General features: G+C 42.8%; 2 protein-coding genes across 2 annotated transcripts in view; one reads left to right on the top strand and one right to left on the bottom strand.

Annotated features, from left to right (window-relative positions):
* Nucleotides 1-14,333, top strand: part of LOC115502040 (olfactory receptor 2F1-like) — a 342,928-nt gene that overhangs the window by 225,513 nt on the left and 103,082 nt on the right. The window lies entirely within an intron of this gene.
* TAS2R40 (taste 2 receptor member 40) lies at nucleotides 3,206-4,345 on the bottom strand. Its single transcript, XM_030308653.1, is given in 2 exon segments — nucleotides 3,206-3,662; nucleotides 3,665-4,345. Coding segments are annotated over 2 exon segments (963 nt in total). The 3' UTR covers nucleotides 3,206-3,380.

Below are 14,333 nucleotides of genomic sequence, written 5' to 3'. Positions count from 1 at the left end.
GCCAGCACCCAAACTGAAGTCGTTTGGACTCCAGGAACTGTGTGGCCGGAGGGGCAAGGCAGCTACCCGACATTTTCCTGTTAATCTTCCACCTTGGAATTCTCTCCTCGGATTCCCTTCGCTGCTGCCACATCCGAACCAAACCCAACCCAGGGGATTGTTGATTCCTTTTCTTTTTGAACTGTTTTCAGGGCGGCTTTTCTTTGATTTTATCCTGACACAACTGAGGGAGGACAGAACATTTTTAAGACACTTTGCTAAAAAACTAAGGGAAACCAAATGAGAGAAACAAGAAACTTTACCCCCACCCCCCAAATCCATTTCCTCCCCGGTGAGGCTGGTTGATAGGCTAGCTTTGCAGACACAGGGCACCTGTGCAGTATAGAGTCCCACCCAGAAATATTCCTCTGGAAAGCTCTTAGAAGATCTTTTGTTGCCCCCAAAGGCCAGGCAGGAGCGGTAAGTAGATTGCTTCCCCAGATGAGCCTGGCCAAGCACTCAGCACCTTCACACCTTCCCTTTCCTGATCCTTCTGCCCTGGCCTCCCACCCCACACCTCTTATGCTTGCTGCTCTTCTCTGTTCTGGCCTCACCTCCTGGGCCACATGCCAGGCGCTAAGAGGCTTCTGTCCTGCTTCCATCAACAACTTTCTAGCCATGTAGCATGTTACCTCCCCCAAAAGGACATGGAAATGAGCATTTCCTTCTGACTTTCACCTCTGCTCTCTGAGGCAACCTGTCTCCAGTGCAGCGAAGGGGTCCAGGGAGCTCCCCCAGCCTTCTAACACTAAGGGCTGGTGCCCCGGCTTGCTTACTCCTCCTTTCTCTCCTGAAAACCAACCTTCCCAAGCATGTAAGGAATTTCCATACCTCTCGCCTCTCCTCTAAGGAGTCCATTTCTGTCCATCCTGCCATGATTGCTTCAGATTTCTGCCCTTGGTTTCTGTTTTCCCCCTCCAACTCAAGACTCATTGGTTGGTTGAATTTACAGTTCCTTTCCCTTTATTCAATAGATGTTTCTGTCCTAGCAGCCCAAAGGAAAGGATGTCTGAGAGAATAGTAAAGGAGAATTCCTGCAGAGTCCACTCCCAGAAAAGCAGGAACCATGGTGGCATTTAGCAGATTAAAAGGTGAAGATCGTGTTGGATTGTGGGGCACTCTGGTGCCCACAAATCTCAGCCCTTAGATTGACCCTGGCTTCTACTCTAGTCTTCCTTCACTAGGACTCAGCTGGGTTTGAGACACCCCGCCTTGTACTGGGCCTTCCACATTGGAGTCCCCGTGGCAACCCAAGTCCCCCTAGCTGCTCCACGTGGTGGGTGAATGTCCAGAGTGACTTTGTGAGTAAAGGAACCCTTCACACCAACTTTCAGACCTCTCTCAGGGTACAGGGGTGTCATGTAGAGTTTGCAAAGCAGATCCTTTAGGACTTCTGATTTCTGTCTAAAGCCAACCAATTGGAAGGTAGGGTGCCCATTATAGAAATCTAGGTGGGTTGTACAGAAAGAAGGAAAATAAGGAAGGAGAGAAGGGGGGAAGGAAGGAGGAAGCAGGGAAGGAAAGAAGGAAGGAAGGGAAAGAAGGAAGAAAGGAAGGAAGGAAGGAAGGAAGGAAAGAAGGAGGGGAGGGAGAGAGAACTGGAGGGAACTTTACCTAGTTGAAGGTAAGGCAACACACACTATTAATGTCATCATCCTTGAAGCTCTGGTTAGCTCTCTGCTGCTTTTGGCTTTTACAAACAATGACATGTTATTTCTTCATAATAAGCAAAGAGAGGGATTACATAGTTTGTTATCTTGGTGTGGTTCATATTAATCACATGCTGGCTCTAAATCAATTTTCTGTTTTTCATTGGATGGGTGTGCACGTATTATTGGGAAAATGTATATTTCTCTATTCTTTAGGAACTGGAATGAAACTTCAAAATCTAATTTGCCCCACCATAACAACTATACCAACCTCAAATAGTCATAGAAGTAAATATCAATTAGGAAAACAATGAAAAATGTGTGTTTCCATGAATATAGTTTCCCTTCTAATTGAATACATCCCATGCTGTTGGAACTGTAAAGGGGTGTATGTGAGAGTGTGTACATGCCTCTGTGTGTATGTGTGTGTGTGTGTGTGTGTGTGTGATTTTTTGCTGTTCACAGATATAAAGGGCTCTTTCTGAAAAATGTGCTCGAGAGCCCAGAAGCTCAGCATTTAGTCTTTGCTACCAACCTTACATTTTCATTTGGAAGCTTTGGTGTGATGAGTGGCGTTCTTTTCATACTTTCCTCAGTATTTCTGATTTTGAAAACACCAAATACAAGAAAACCCCAAGTTCCTAACTTTCTAGTTCCAAGATGTCTAGGAGTGGTGTCTTATTTTGTACAAGGCTGTTTGAGGCGGTGCTGATGCCATCATTGTGAAGAGTGGCAGTGAACTGTGACATTTTCTTTCTTGTCAAACAGCCCCTGCCAGGTAACCTGCGCTGGCACCATGGTCACATCAAGGGCACCTAGAACTGCTATCGCCAGAGGCAGATGCCATTTACATTGCCCCCAACACAGGAGCACAGCAAAATAGATGTTCCTTTGCTCTGGACTCTTCCTGTTTTCTTCCTAGGGCTGCACATGCCACTCTTCCCCCCACGCCCCCCTGCCATTTGGAAAAATAAAACATTCAATTGACCATCCGCTTATCCATCTGCCGCCCTGTATTTCATGTTTTTCTCCAGACAACCTCCTGAAATTATTGGTCTTTACAAACTCCCTCACTGTTTTCATCACCTATTCTGGAAACTTCTGTAATATGAATGCTACCTGTCACTGCACTAATAGTATACACAGCCTCCATTTTCCTTGAAACCTCTGCAGCACCTGGTAATTCTGGCCGGGCTTTCTCTCCTTAGTCCCTTTTCCCTGTAGGTATGCTAGCCTCCCTTCTGCCTCTTGGACTGCATACAATGCTTGTCACTAGCCCTCCTTTTTCTTAACTGTGGGTTAGTAGGGTGCCTTCAGTAGGGTGACCATGTAAGTTTTCATCCAGACCAAGATATCTTTGAGAATTAAAGGGTGCCCAGTGACCACAGGCACACACTGAGATCATCCCCGGCAAATGGAGAGGTCCAGCCATCCTCTCCTTACTAAAGGCTTGGGGCAGGAGATGAGTGAACATAGATCAAGGAGCTTCCACAATCCATCTTAGAGTTGCTTAGCTACTTCAGCTTAGAATCTCAAGTTAAAAACTCAGTGTCCCATTCATGGAACAACCCAGTTACCTGAAAAATAAGATTAAGCAGAAAAGAGGGGTGAGGAGAGAGGTTTAGGTGGGGGAAAGGCAGAGCTGGTTGAACCGGTCCTGTGGCACTCTGGATTCCATCATGGGGTCTGCTCTTATAGATGAAGATGAACACGGTGCTGAAACCTCTTCCAGGCTCTTCTCAGCCCAGGGTTGCCCAAGATCAGTAGCACTGAGTGGCCAGCTGGGTAAGCAGCCATGACGATTTTGCACAAAATATTCCAGGAACTGTTGATGTCAAAGATGTTGGACATGGAAATGAATAGAGCAACTGCATTGAAAATATAGAAAATGAGAAAGTAGCTGATAGCTTTGATCGCCCCCATGTGAGCCTCCATGCTGGGGTCCCTGAAGCCAGTGACATGTGTAGGGTGTATCTCTTGTGTAGGGTGTATCTCTTGAGAGAGATGATCAGCAGAGTGGCTGCAAAGATGAACACGATCAGAGGAATGAAGATCCCCAGGTTATAGAGAAGAACCAGGTTGACCATGTTAGTCTCAGAGAAGTACTTCTTCTCAGTGGTGTTGGAGGAGGGGATAGGAACGGAACTATTTACGTACACATTGAAGATATCTTTAGAGAAGCGAAAGCTGAAGCATAAGGAGATGAACAGTGACAGCCCCAGAAGCCGAGGCATCAGCTCTCTGATTTTCCTCTTCATCATGGAGAACAAACAGTGAGCAAAGTTTGCAATTCGAAGGCAAGAGACGATGTTGAGCCAGGCAGCAAGCCAGAGGTTGGAATAGTTCAGAAACATGGTGATGACTTTGAAGATTATAAACACTGTGTTTTGGTTATAAGTGACCAGGAAGAATAGACTGTAAATATTCTCCAGCATCATCCAGATCTGCAGCAAAAGCCTGGAGAAGCTCAGCTTCAACAGGATACAGTCACTCACAGGGAGCCTTTTGCCTCTGGCCCACTCGGCCCCCAGGGTGGCAGTGATGAAGCCATTCCCAATCATGCCAGTCATGCACTCTACTCCAGAGACCACCACGGTGAGGACGATTTTAAACCTGGACGTGTCTCTATCCATGGCATCTGTGTTCACTGTCGCCATTCTCTTTGGCCCTGACCTCCAGGTTTCCATGCCAAGGCCTGGTACCTGCTATGCAGTCTTCTGATCCTCGCTCAATGTTATTATAATTTTTTTCCCCAGTTAATGGTTATTTCCAATTTTTCTTCATTTGTTTGCCCCATGACTACAGGTCGGAGGCTTGAAAGGCAAATGATGGGAGGATCTTGTTACTGGATGTCTCTGTTTTTCATAAAGACCCATTTGCCTCGGGCTTGCAGGAGCTCACTGGAAAAAATTTGAGATAGGTTCCTATCATGGAATCTTTCTCCCTTACTTACTTTAAGTAAGTAACCCACTCGCATTCTGTCTCTGTCTCTCTCAAAAATAAACATTAAAAATTTTTTTAAAAAAAAATTTTAAAAGGCAAGAGTCCCACGTTAGGAGTCTTTGTGCTCACGCATTTGTGCTCATTTCATAAGACTTGTTACCTGCCAAATTGTAAAAACACAACAGCTCCTTTGATCTGCCTTCTCCTGCTTCTTTTTGTCTCCCTTATTTGCAGAGACGTTTTTATCCTGTGGTTAGCATGTTCATGAATAAGAAGTTCCCATCAGTTTGTATGCAAACATTTTTACTTAGACCCAAGTTTCCTCCAGAAAGGTCAGCTATTATAATGTCCTCAGACACAGAAGAGCCAAAATCTGATGCCATTTGGGTTAATTAGAGACTAGAAAAACTGCCTTGTGACAGTTTCACTGTTTGTGTGTTTATCACTGATTATAATTTACACCGCGATGCACATCAGTATTTCAACTCAGAATCGGGTTAGAATTAGCTTGGGCAAGTGGTGGGGTGTTCTGAACACAGTGCTGAAGTTGAGAAATGTGACCAGACACTGTTAACTTGAAATTTAAAGTCATATGCAGATGCTCGGGCCTCATTCCTGATCTAGTTAAGTCAGAATCTGAGCTAGGGCCCAGACATGTTCTATTTAAAAAAAAAAAATTTTAATGTTTATTTTTGAGAGAGACAGAGACAGAATGCGAGTGGGTTAGGGGCAGAGAGAGAGGAAGACACAGAATCCAAAGCAGGCTCCAGGCTCTGAGCTGTCAGCACAGAGCCTGACGCAGGGCTTGAACTCACGAGCTGTGAGATCATGACCTGAGCCGAAGTCAGATGCTCAACCGACTGAGCCACCCAAGCGTCCCATAGACATGTATTTTTAAAAAGTTAAAAGTTCATATTGCTCAAAGCCAGACTGAGAACCAAAATCTTAGCTACAGATTAATGAGTCTTGGGGCCAAATCTGGCCTGCCATTGTGTTTTATCCTGCACAGCCTGAGACTGGTGGGCATTAGGCCCACCGCCAGTGCTTGCTACTTTCTGCTGGTCAACGTGCAAATTTAGGAGGTTGCATATATGCACAAAAAGTCTGTCTGCCCTTGAAAAATTAGAAGATTGGGGAACATTGGGACCACATGGTGAATTGGTTGAGGAAGAATAGTAGCTGCACATTTATTTTTTATTTTATTTTTTAAACTTTTAAAAAATGTTTATAATTTATTTATTAGTATAATTTATTGTCAAATTGGCTAACATACAGTGTGTAAAGTGTGCTCTTGGTTTTTGGGGTAGATTCCCATGGTTCATTGCTTACATACAACACCCAGTGCTCAACCCAGTGAGTGCCCTCCTCAATGTGGCTGCACATTTAAAACAAGGTTATGTATGTACTTTTCAGTTTGTCACAGTATTCACCAACTCCTAGCATCTTCTTGATTCTGAGGCTTCATGCCAGTGTGATGGCCCTGTTGTAATTTTTCTAATAGAAATGGAGAGATGATGAAAATGGATTTCTCCATCTCCAAATTAATTTTATCTCAAACTCAGAGATTTATTTTTATTATAAAATTGCCTCTTATTATTAAATCATGGTTGCATACACATAGCACCAGAAAAAGCAACATATTGCAAAATTAGGAAAGCATTGTTTAGAGAAATTAAAATTCATGTCAACCCAAAGACTTGGACAAGAGTGTTCATAGAAGCTTTACTCATAATAGCCAGAAACAGGAAACAACAAGATTTCTTGACAGGCACCTGGGTGGCTCAGTTGGTTGAGTCTCTGACTCTTGATTTCAGCTCAGGTCGTGATCCCGGGGTCATGGGATCAAGCCCCTCATTGGGCTCCAGGCTGAGAATGGAGCCTGCTTAAGATTCTCTCTTTCTCCCTCTGCCCGTCCCCCCTGCTTGTGTGCTCTCTCTAAAAAAAAAAAAAAAAAAAAAAAAGATTCCTTGACAAGTTCTGCATATCTGTTGAGAGTCATTAACTTCTGTTACTTCTGCTAATAGAGAGTAGTATTTATCATCAGCTTTCATGAATTCCAATGCACCAAACTCATCTTTTTTGTACTTTGTTCCAACTTATATCAGTTTGTGATAAATAATATCTCCCTAATTTTTTTGCACACAATTGTTTTCTACTGTTCTAGTACTATCTTCTGGTGGCATTTGTTCACCTTTTTCTCTGATCTTAATAGGAAGAGCAGTGGGGGCTGATGATATGACTGGTGCCATATCAATAGGGATGTGGGGCCAGTTCGGTTTTTGTTCTGTGACCCTTTCTCATTCAGGAAGCTAGAATAGAGTCTCCTTTGGAGGAGACTATGGAGGAGGTCCATGGGAGAAGCAAAGACCAAAGGTTTCATATTCTTGGCTATTGGGATCAAAAGCTTTGGTGCAGGTGTCAGATAAATCAGATTTGGAAGACTATGTGTTTGGGGGAACCATTTCCAACACTTCTCTGTCAAGCACCACCATGCAGACTAGAAGATGCTTTCCCAGTTGGGGAGGAATGAGAAGTGCATGGAAGAGTCGAGAGGAGGTGAGCATCTCCATGAAAGAGACCTAGCATCCTGCCCACCTCTCATGGCTGCAGGGGGTGGCAAAGGCAAAGTGGGGCTGCAGGACTGCTCCAGAGTCTCCCCAGGCACACTTGAGAGAGCCACTAAACCTTGTGTTCACACAAAAGGCTTAAAAATTTGCTGCGGGAGTTAGTGGATTCCAAAGGGGTCCGGTGGTCTTATCCAGGAGGCTTTGCAAGCTTGGGTTCAGATGAAGCCAATGCAAAGACAAAGGAATGGCCATGGAAGAGGCTCCCCACTCCCCACCTCCCTCCAAGTCTGTTTGATGCCCACGGAACATGGGTGTCACTTCCCAGAAGACAGGAAGAAGAAATCCTGAGAAAATCCTATAATCATAGTGTTTAAACCTGTGTGACTGAGAAAACACTGAAGTACGATTCATTGATAAAGTGTTGTCAAGTCATTAAGCAGGATAAACGTGACCAAGATTCTTTCCTTCGATCGTAGTGCCCAACTCCATGCTTCTGACTCTCCCTTTCCCATCCCATGGTGACATGTTGGGCAGATTTCATCTTTCCTAGTCTTTTTTGGTTGTTAGTATTCGATCCAGTTTAGTTTCATGCTTGGTTTAAACCTTACCATGTCCCCTCCTCCCACCCCCAGCACAGTTTGAGCTGAGACCACATCTGCTTGGATTGGAGAGGGACCAGGTGGGTCTGGGACACCTGTCTCCTTCTTCTTCCAGGGTGCTGCTGTGGGAGAGGGGATGGGTGGTAGCTGTATTTCATTGGCTGCTATGGTAAATTCATTCCTTTATGTTTGCTGCTACTGCCCTGACATCATCTGGCCATCCGTGCTTCTGGGGGTCAGGCATCATGTACCGGCTGTCTCGTGAGGAGCACATGTGAGGTCTGCTTGCTCCACATCTGTCCTTCTCAACCTTGTCTATGTGCCAGAATTGCCTGAATTAACACTGTGGGTCTTTAAAAGACATCATACCCTTGTCCCATCCTCAAAGATTCTGAGTAATCATGGTGGAGAAAAGCTAAGCATTGGCATTTCCAAAGCTCCCCATTGTGGCTCCAGTAGGAGCAAGGGAGGGTTGAGAACCACTACAGGCAAGGGGTACTTACTGGCATGGTTTATGGCATGGGCATCCTTATGGAAGAGACTGAATGCCTTCCTGGATAAGACTGAGGACATGTTCTTCCATCAGGTGGAGGAGATCAGATCCAGAGGTTGAATTACAGAGAAGAGTTATGTATTTTGCAAAACTGAGTTGTGCTTTGTGAAGGTCACTTCTACTGTATCGTGTTAGAAAAGCGAATATTTCTTACGTCTCTGTGAAAAGGAGGAAGTAGAACATAGACATAGAGAGTCCTATGTTCCACTTTGTAAACTGAAGGCTACTTCTGTGTGCTTATGTGGCAAAGGATGTAATTTAAGACAACAGCCTAGGTGGTGTGATGAAACAAACCACTGTAAGAAAAAAGACCAAGGATGTGGAAAAGATGTCTGATCAAATCCTAAGAGCTGCAAAGAGAACTGAAAAGCCAGCAAGGTTTGTTTTGATTTTTAAGACAATCAGCAGTTATATATTTTAGTGAAAAATCTGCCTGGGCCATCAAATTCTTCACAGATAGCAAGTTGTAAAGGAGTGTCTATTGAATGGGGTAGAAATTGTATGTCCTGAGAAGATACAGACGTGTGAAAATAGAAGTGTAACCAGAAACACTGTTGCTCAATGTACTAGAAATATGGCTAGGAAACTAAAAGAAAAATTGTGTGAAAAAAGTTTTAAACATTGTGACATTTGCTTCTGCAGCTGATGAGGGGACATATTTAGTAATACTTAGATGTAATAATTAGCTCTATTTATTCACCGTGGGTTTGAGAATTTTTATACGACTGAAAATATTTTAGACAGTGTGCCCATGACAGGCACAACACTAGGAAGTAATTAAGAAATTCATTTCTGTAACAAGAGGAAACTTTAAACAATTTAATATAGATGATGATCCTGGGATGGATGGTGCTAATATTGGACTTGCGGTAACACTTAAGTTCCATGTGGCAAATTATGCAAGGACACAGGCTTTACCTCTACTCATTTGCATTACTCAGCAGGAATTGCTTTCTGCTGGAAGTTAAAAATGGAACGCATCACAGACCCAGAGCTCACCACCTGTAAGCTGGGTCTCCCCCTGGGGTTTGGGCCACAGAGCATCGCAGTCACCGTTGAATGAATTGGACACATAACACAGAGGTCTGCTCACTGCACGTAGGTTGGGAGGCTCAGTCACCACTGAAGCTAAGGAGATGTGTTGAACTGTTGAAATGAACTCGTTCCTCATCACGGAGGAAAAGAAATCTTTGTTTATGCTAAGCAGCAAAGATTGTTATCACAGAATTGGCCTTTTGGGTTGGCAAACACTTTGAACGCCGTGCAAAGTCATCCATTAGAGTTATGAAACATTATGGAGATAGTGATCTGGCAGAGCGTTATTTGGTCTTCTTTTCTGTGCTAGAATTAGCTCTAGAACTGTAGCTGATGGTCAGAGCCCTGTGATGGAAATTCTGTGATGCTGAAAGCTGACTTTGTCGTTGACTTCAGCCCTGTGAAGGTAACCTTCCCCTGCTCAGTGCTCCTTTATCTCTTCATACGTACTTGCAGTGTGAAAGGTGATCTGCGGTGCGACACAGGACTGGACATCTAGCACAGTGACACCAGAGCCCCAAACTCCTGCAAATATCTGAACAGTTGTGCAAATATTGTTAAAACTCTTTGAAAATGCCTACGTTTGTGAACAGTTCTTCTCAATTATCGAAGTCAAGGCTACCAGTCAAGGCTGAATTCTGTGCTCACGTGGAACTTGGTACAAGAATTAAACAATGATGTGCTAAAGAAAAAGTCGCAGATTTCTGGTTCCAAAACAAGAGTTAACAAATTGTGAAAGAAAATGTTAAAAGTAAAATATTTCTATTTTATGTTTTTTTTTTCCAATTTTGAATTTAAGTTACCATTGTCAATATCATGTGTATGCATTATGTGGTATGGTTGTAATCCTGGTTCAGAAAAATAAAGTTTGATTATGCTCCTGGCACTTGGTTGGTTTTTCTTACCTCTTCTGTGTTCACCCATAGACCTTTATAACCCTGGAGTTTTCAGTGACCTCTTCAACGAGTGTTTTGTGCGGGCAGTTATGTGATAGTTTAGAGCTTAGCTGACAGTGTTCGTTCACTCACGGTAAGGTGGAGCCTGGGAATCCTTCTGGGAAAATCTGGCAATTACTTAATTTGTCCACTAGTGGGCGGGCATGCTCTTTCTTTCTCAACAGGAGCTTCTGGAAAACCTTTTTCTCTTTTAGGCATTTGGCTAAGAGTTTTACCTACCCACTTTTAGGGAGAGCTCTGAATCTTTTTATTCATGGTTAGAGATATGGTCGTGGTCAGACAGCTTTCATGAGAAACTCATATTGTCTCTTAATAAAGCATCTTTTTTGTTAATAATTATTTTCATTTTTTATTTTTTTAATAATAATTATTTTTAAAGATAACTTGCAAATAAAAACTATGTCCCTTAAAAAGATTAACTTGAGTTGACTACAGAGCCTGTTTCTAAAGACTCCAGATTATCAGAATACTAGTACTGCAGGTGACCTGAGAGCTGGTGTTGGGGATGAGAACTGAGGCCTTAAGCAGGCAAGAGAATTGCTTGGGGCCACTCACCTGTTGAGGTCATTACTGGAGTATCAGGTAATGGTCTTGGTGGTCCCTTTAAACTTGCCTTTGGATTTCTATTAACTTCTCTGCAGGCTCTCTCTTTACTAATGGGTAGTTACTTGCCTTATTAGGCTCTTCTTATCCAATCCAGGAAATGTTTGTGAAAGCTCACTTCAACACAGGGCTCAACAACTTTTTAACTTAACTTAATTTAACTTAACTTAATTTAATTTAATTTTATTTTATTTTATTTAATTTAATTTTATTTTATTTTTTGCCTTAAATTAAATGAGTTCCTGCACTTAAATGGTATAGATACACACAATGACCTTTGTTTCTAAAGGAAACTGGAATCTCATTTATTCAGTCAACAAATACATAAGTGCCTACTATGTTCCAGGCAGTGGAGATAAATAGTAAACAAACAACTTCCTGTCTTCATCTTACAGTTTAGTTTGGGGGGTGGGGGAGACGGAGGGGAGTGAGAGAGTTTGGGAATTTGGGAAGGGTAGATATAAACAAGTTAACAGATGATATAATTTTAGATGATAGCTTCCATAAAAAAGTAAAGAATTGATTTTCAACAAGGATGCCAAGACTATTTAATGGGGGGAGAATAGTCTTTTAAAAAACTAATACCTACAACTGACTAACTCCATGTAAAAGAATGAAGTTAGACTTCTACCTCACACCATATACAAAAATTAACTCAAAATGGATCAAAGACTGAAATGTAAGAACTGAAATTATTAAATTCTTAGAAGAAAACAGAGGTGTAGGGGTGCTTGTGTGGCTCAGTCAGTTAAGCATCCAACTTTGGCTCAGGTCATGATCTCATAGTTCATGGGTTCAAGCCCCATGTCGGGCTCTGGGCTGAGAGCTCAGAGCCTGGAGCCTGCTTTGGATTCTGTGTCTCCCTCTCTCTGCCCCTTCCCCACTTGCACTCTGTCTCTCAAAAATGAATAAACGTTAAAAAAAAAATTAAAAAAAAAAACAGGTGTAAATCTTTATGCCCTTGGATTATGCACTGGCTCCCTAGATATGACGCTTAAAGCATAAGCAATGAAAAAATAGAGAAATTAGATGTTATCTAAATTAAAAAAATTTTTGTGCTTCAATGGTTACTGTTAAGAAAACAAAAAGACAACTCATATAACTGGGAGAAAATATTTGCATATTCTATATCTGATAAGAGTTTAGTATCCAGAATATATAAAGAACCTTTACAACTCAACAATAAAAAGACAACCCAATTTAAAAAGTGGGCAAAGGATTTGAATAGACATTTTTCCAAATAAGATATACAAATAACTAATAAGCCCATGAAAAAGTACTGAGCACCATTAGTCATTAGGGAAATGCTAAGTGACAGAAGCCAGACATAAAAGGCCACATATCACGTGATTTCACTCATATGAAATGTCCAGGACAGGCCAAATGATACAGATAGAAGATAAGTAGATTTGTGGTTGATATGAACTAGGGAGGGGAGAAATCGGGAATAACTGTGAAATAAGTAGCATTTCTTTTTGGGGTGATGAAACTTCTACAATCATATAGTGGTGATTGTTGCATACATCTTGTAAATATGCTAAAACCCACTGAATCGTATACTTAAAAGAGTGAATTTTTATGGCATAGGATTACATCATAATAAAAAAAGTACAATGATCGGACAGAGAAAGTGGGCAAAAGGCAGTGGTAGATTATTTAAACACTGTGATGAGGGAGGCTTTCAACAGGAAGGCAACATTTCAGCAGACCGTTTGAATTAATGAATGAATGGATGAAGCCCACAAACCCCACTGTGCTTTCTGTTCTCTCTTCTTTTGTTTGTATATGTCCTTTCTCTGTTACTTACATTATTAGAGCATGTCTCCACTCCTGTGCCATAAATTTGTGTGAAAGACACATTAAGAAAATGAAAGTCATTATTTGATGAAAATGCTTGCCTACAATGCTTCCTTTCCTGAAGAATTAACAGGGAAATCTCTAAGTCCTAACAATGCCTTGAACATCTTATGGAAGGTGTGTAACAGGACGTTAAATGAGGGTTTTAAAGTTTTGGCTAAGCCGTCTAGGTGGGATACAGTCAGTGATATGTGACCACATAATCTAGAGACAGAATCCTTAATTCATCTTCTGCCTTCAATTTACGTAAGAGAGGATCCTTCAAAGGGAATTTGTATAAGAGGAGATCATGCAGCTTTCCTGTCTGTGTCCCTAGAATGCTGTCCTCCGCTTCCCCCAACAAAGACAAGGGAGGTTGGGAGATGCCAGGGCATCACTGGTAGAATCAAGACCCTTGGCGGAAAGGGAGACCAGCATCTTACTCACCATCTGCCCTTGTTGCTGTCAGAGGACACAGCAAGAACGTTCTTCAGAGAGGTTCACCTGGACTTCCTGGAGCTGAACTTCTAGACCTCGATACTATTGACATTCTGGGTGGATAAATCTTTGCCATGAAATGTAGAAATGTTCAGCGGCGTCCCTGGCCTCCACCCATGAGATGCTAGTAGCATGTCCCCACCTCCCACAATTGTGACAACCAGAATACATCTCCAGACATGGCTAAACATCCCCTGGGTGGGGGGCAAAGTTACTCCTGGCTAAGAACCATTGCCCAGTTTTAGAGGGCAGTAGCGATCTAGAGATTGATGCTTGACTTTTGCTTGGTGAAATGAGAAGGGAAGAGGCTGCCTACTGTTGCCACTAATGGTGCAGCACAGAGAAAAGGTGGGCGGTGTAGGGGCTGCCTGACTGCCAGTGTTTGGTGGAGCAAAGAAGGGTAATGCTTTCCCTTCACGCACACACTGTAGAAGTGAGTCAGGCTCAAGCTGTTCCTAAAGGACCCTCTTGAAGGTAAGAGAGGTGCTGGCTATTGGACAGGAGAGAGATTGCAAGAGGCCAACAAGTTCATTGCTTGCTTTAGATTAGGGTTTTTAACCTTGACACTACTGACATTTTGGACTTGATACTTCTTTGTTGTAGGAGCCTGTCCTGTGCGTTGTAGGATAGTTGGCGTCTCGGGCCTCCATCTGCTAGATGCTATTGGCATTCCCCCCAGTCGTGATGATCCAAAATATCTCCAGACATGATCAAATCTCCCCTGGGGGGGGGAGTGGATATAAAAAATTGACCCTGGTTGACAAGTACTGCTTTTGGGAAAGATAAATGCCAAGAGTCCCTCTATGGAGGTCTGGAAACCCCACAAAGAGTCCCACAAGTCAGCTACTTCCTATTGCTACTGTAATAGATTACCAGAAAGTTAGTGGTTTAAAACAACACATTTCTGATCTCACAGTTCTGGAAGTCAGAAGTCCAAGCTGGGTCCTACTGGGCTAACATCAGGGTGTTGGCAAGCCCACGCTCCTTCTGGGAGCTCTGGTGGAGAATTCCTTTCCTTGGCAGCTTACGGTGCTGCCTCACCTCCTGGTGCCCTA

Source organism: Lynx canadensis, chromosome A2 (assembly GCF_007474595.2).
Source record: "Lynx canadensis isolate LIC74 chromosome A2, mLynCan4.pri.v2, whole genome shotgun sequence".
Classification (NCBI taxonomy): Eukaryota; Metazoa; Chordata; class Mammalia; order Carnivora; family Felidae; genus Lynx; species Lynx canadensis.
The sequence above is the reverse complement of the archived record's forward strand: the minus strand, read 5'-3'. Positions and strand labels throughout refer to the sequence as shown.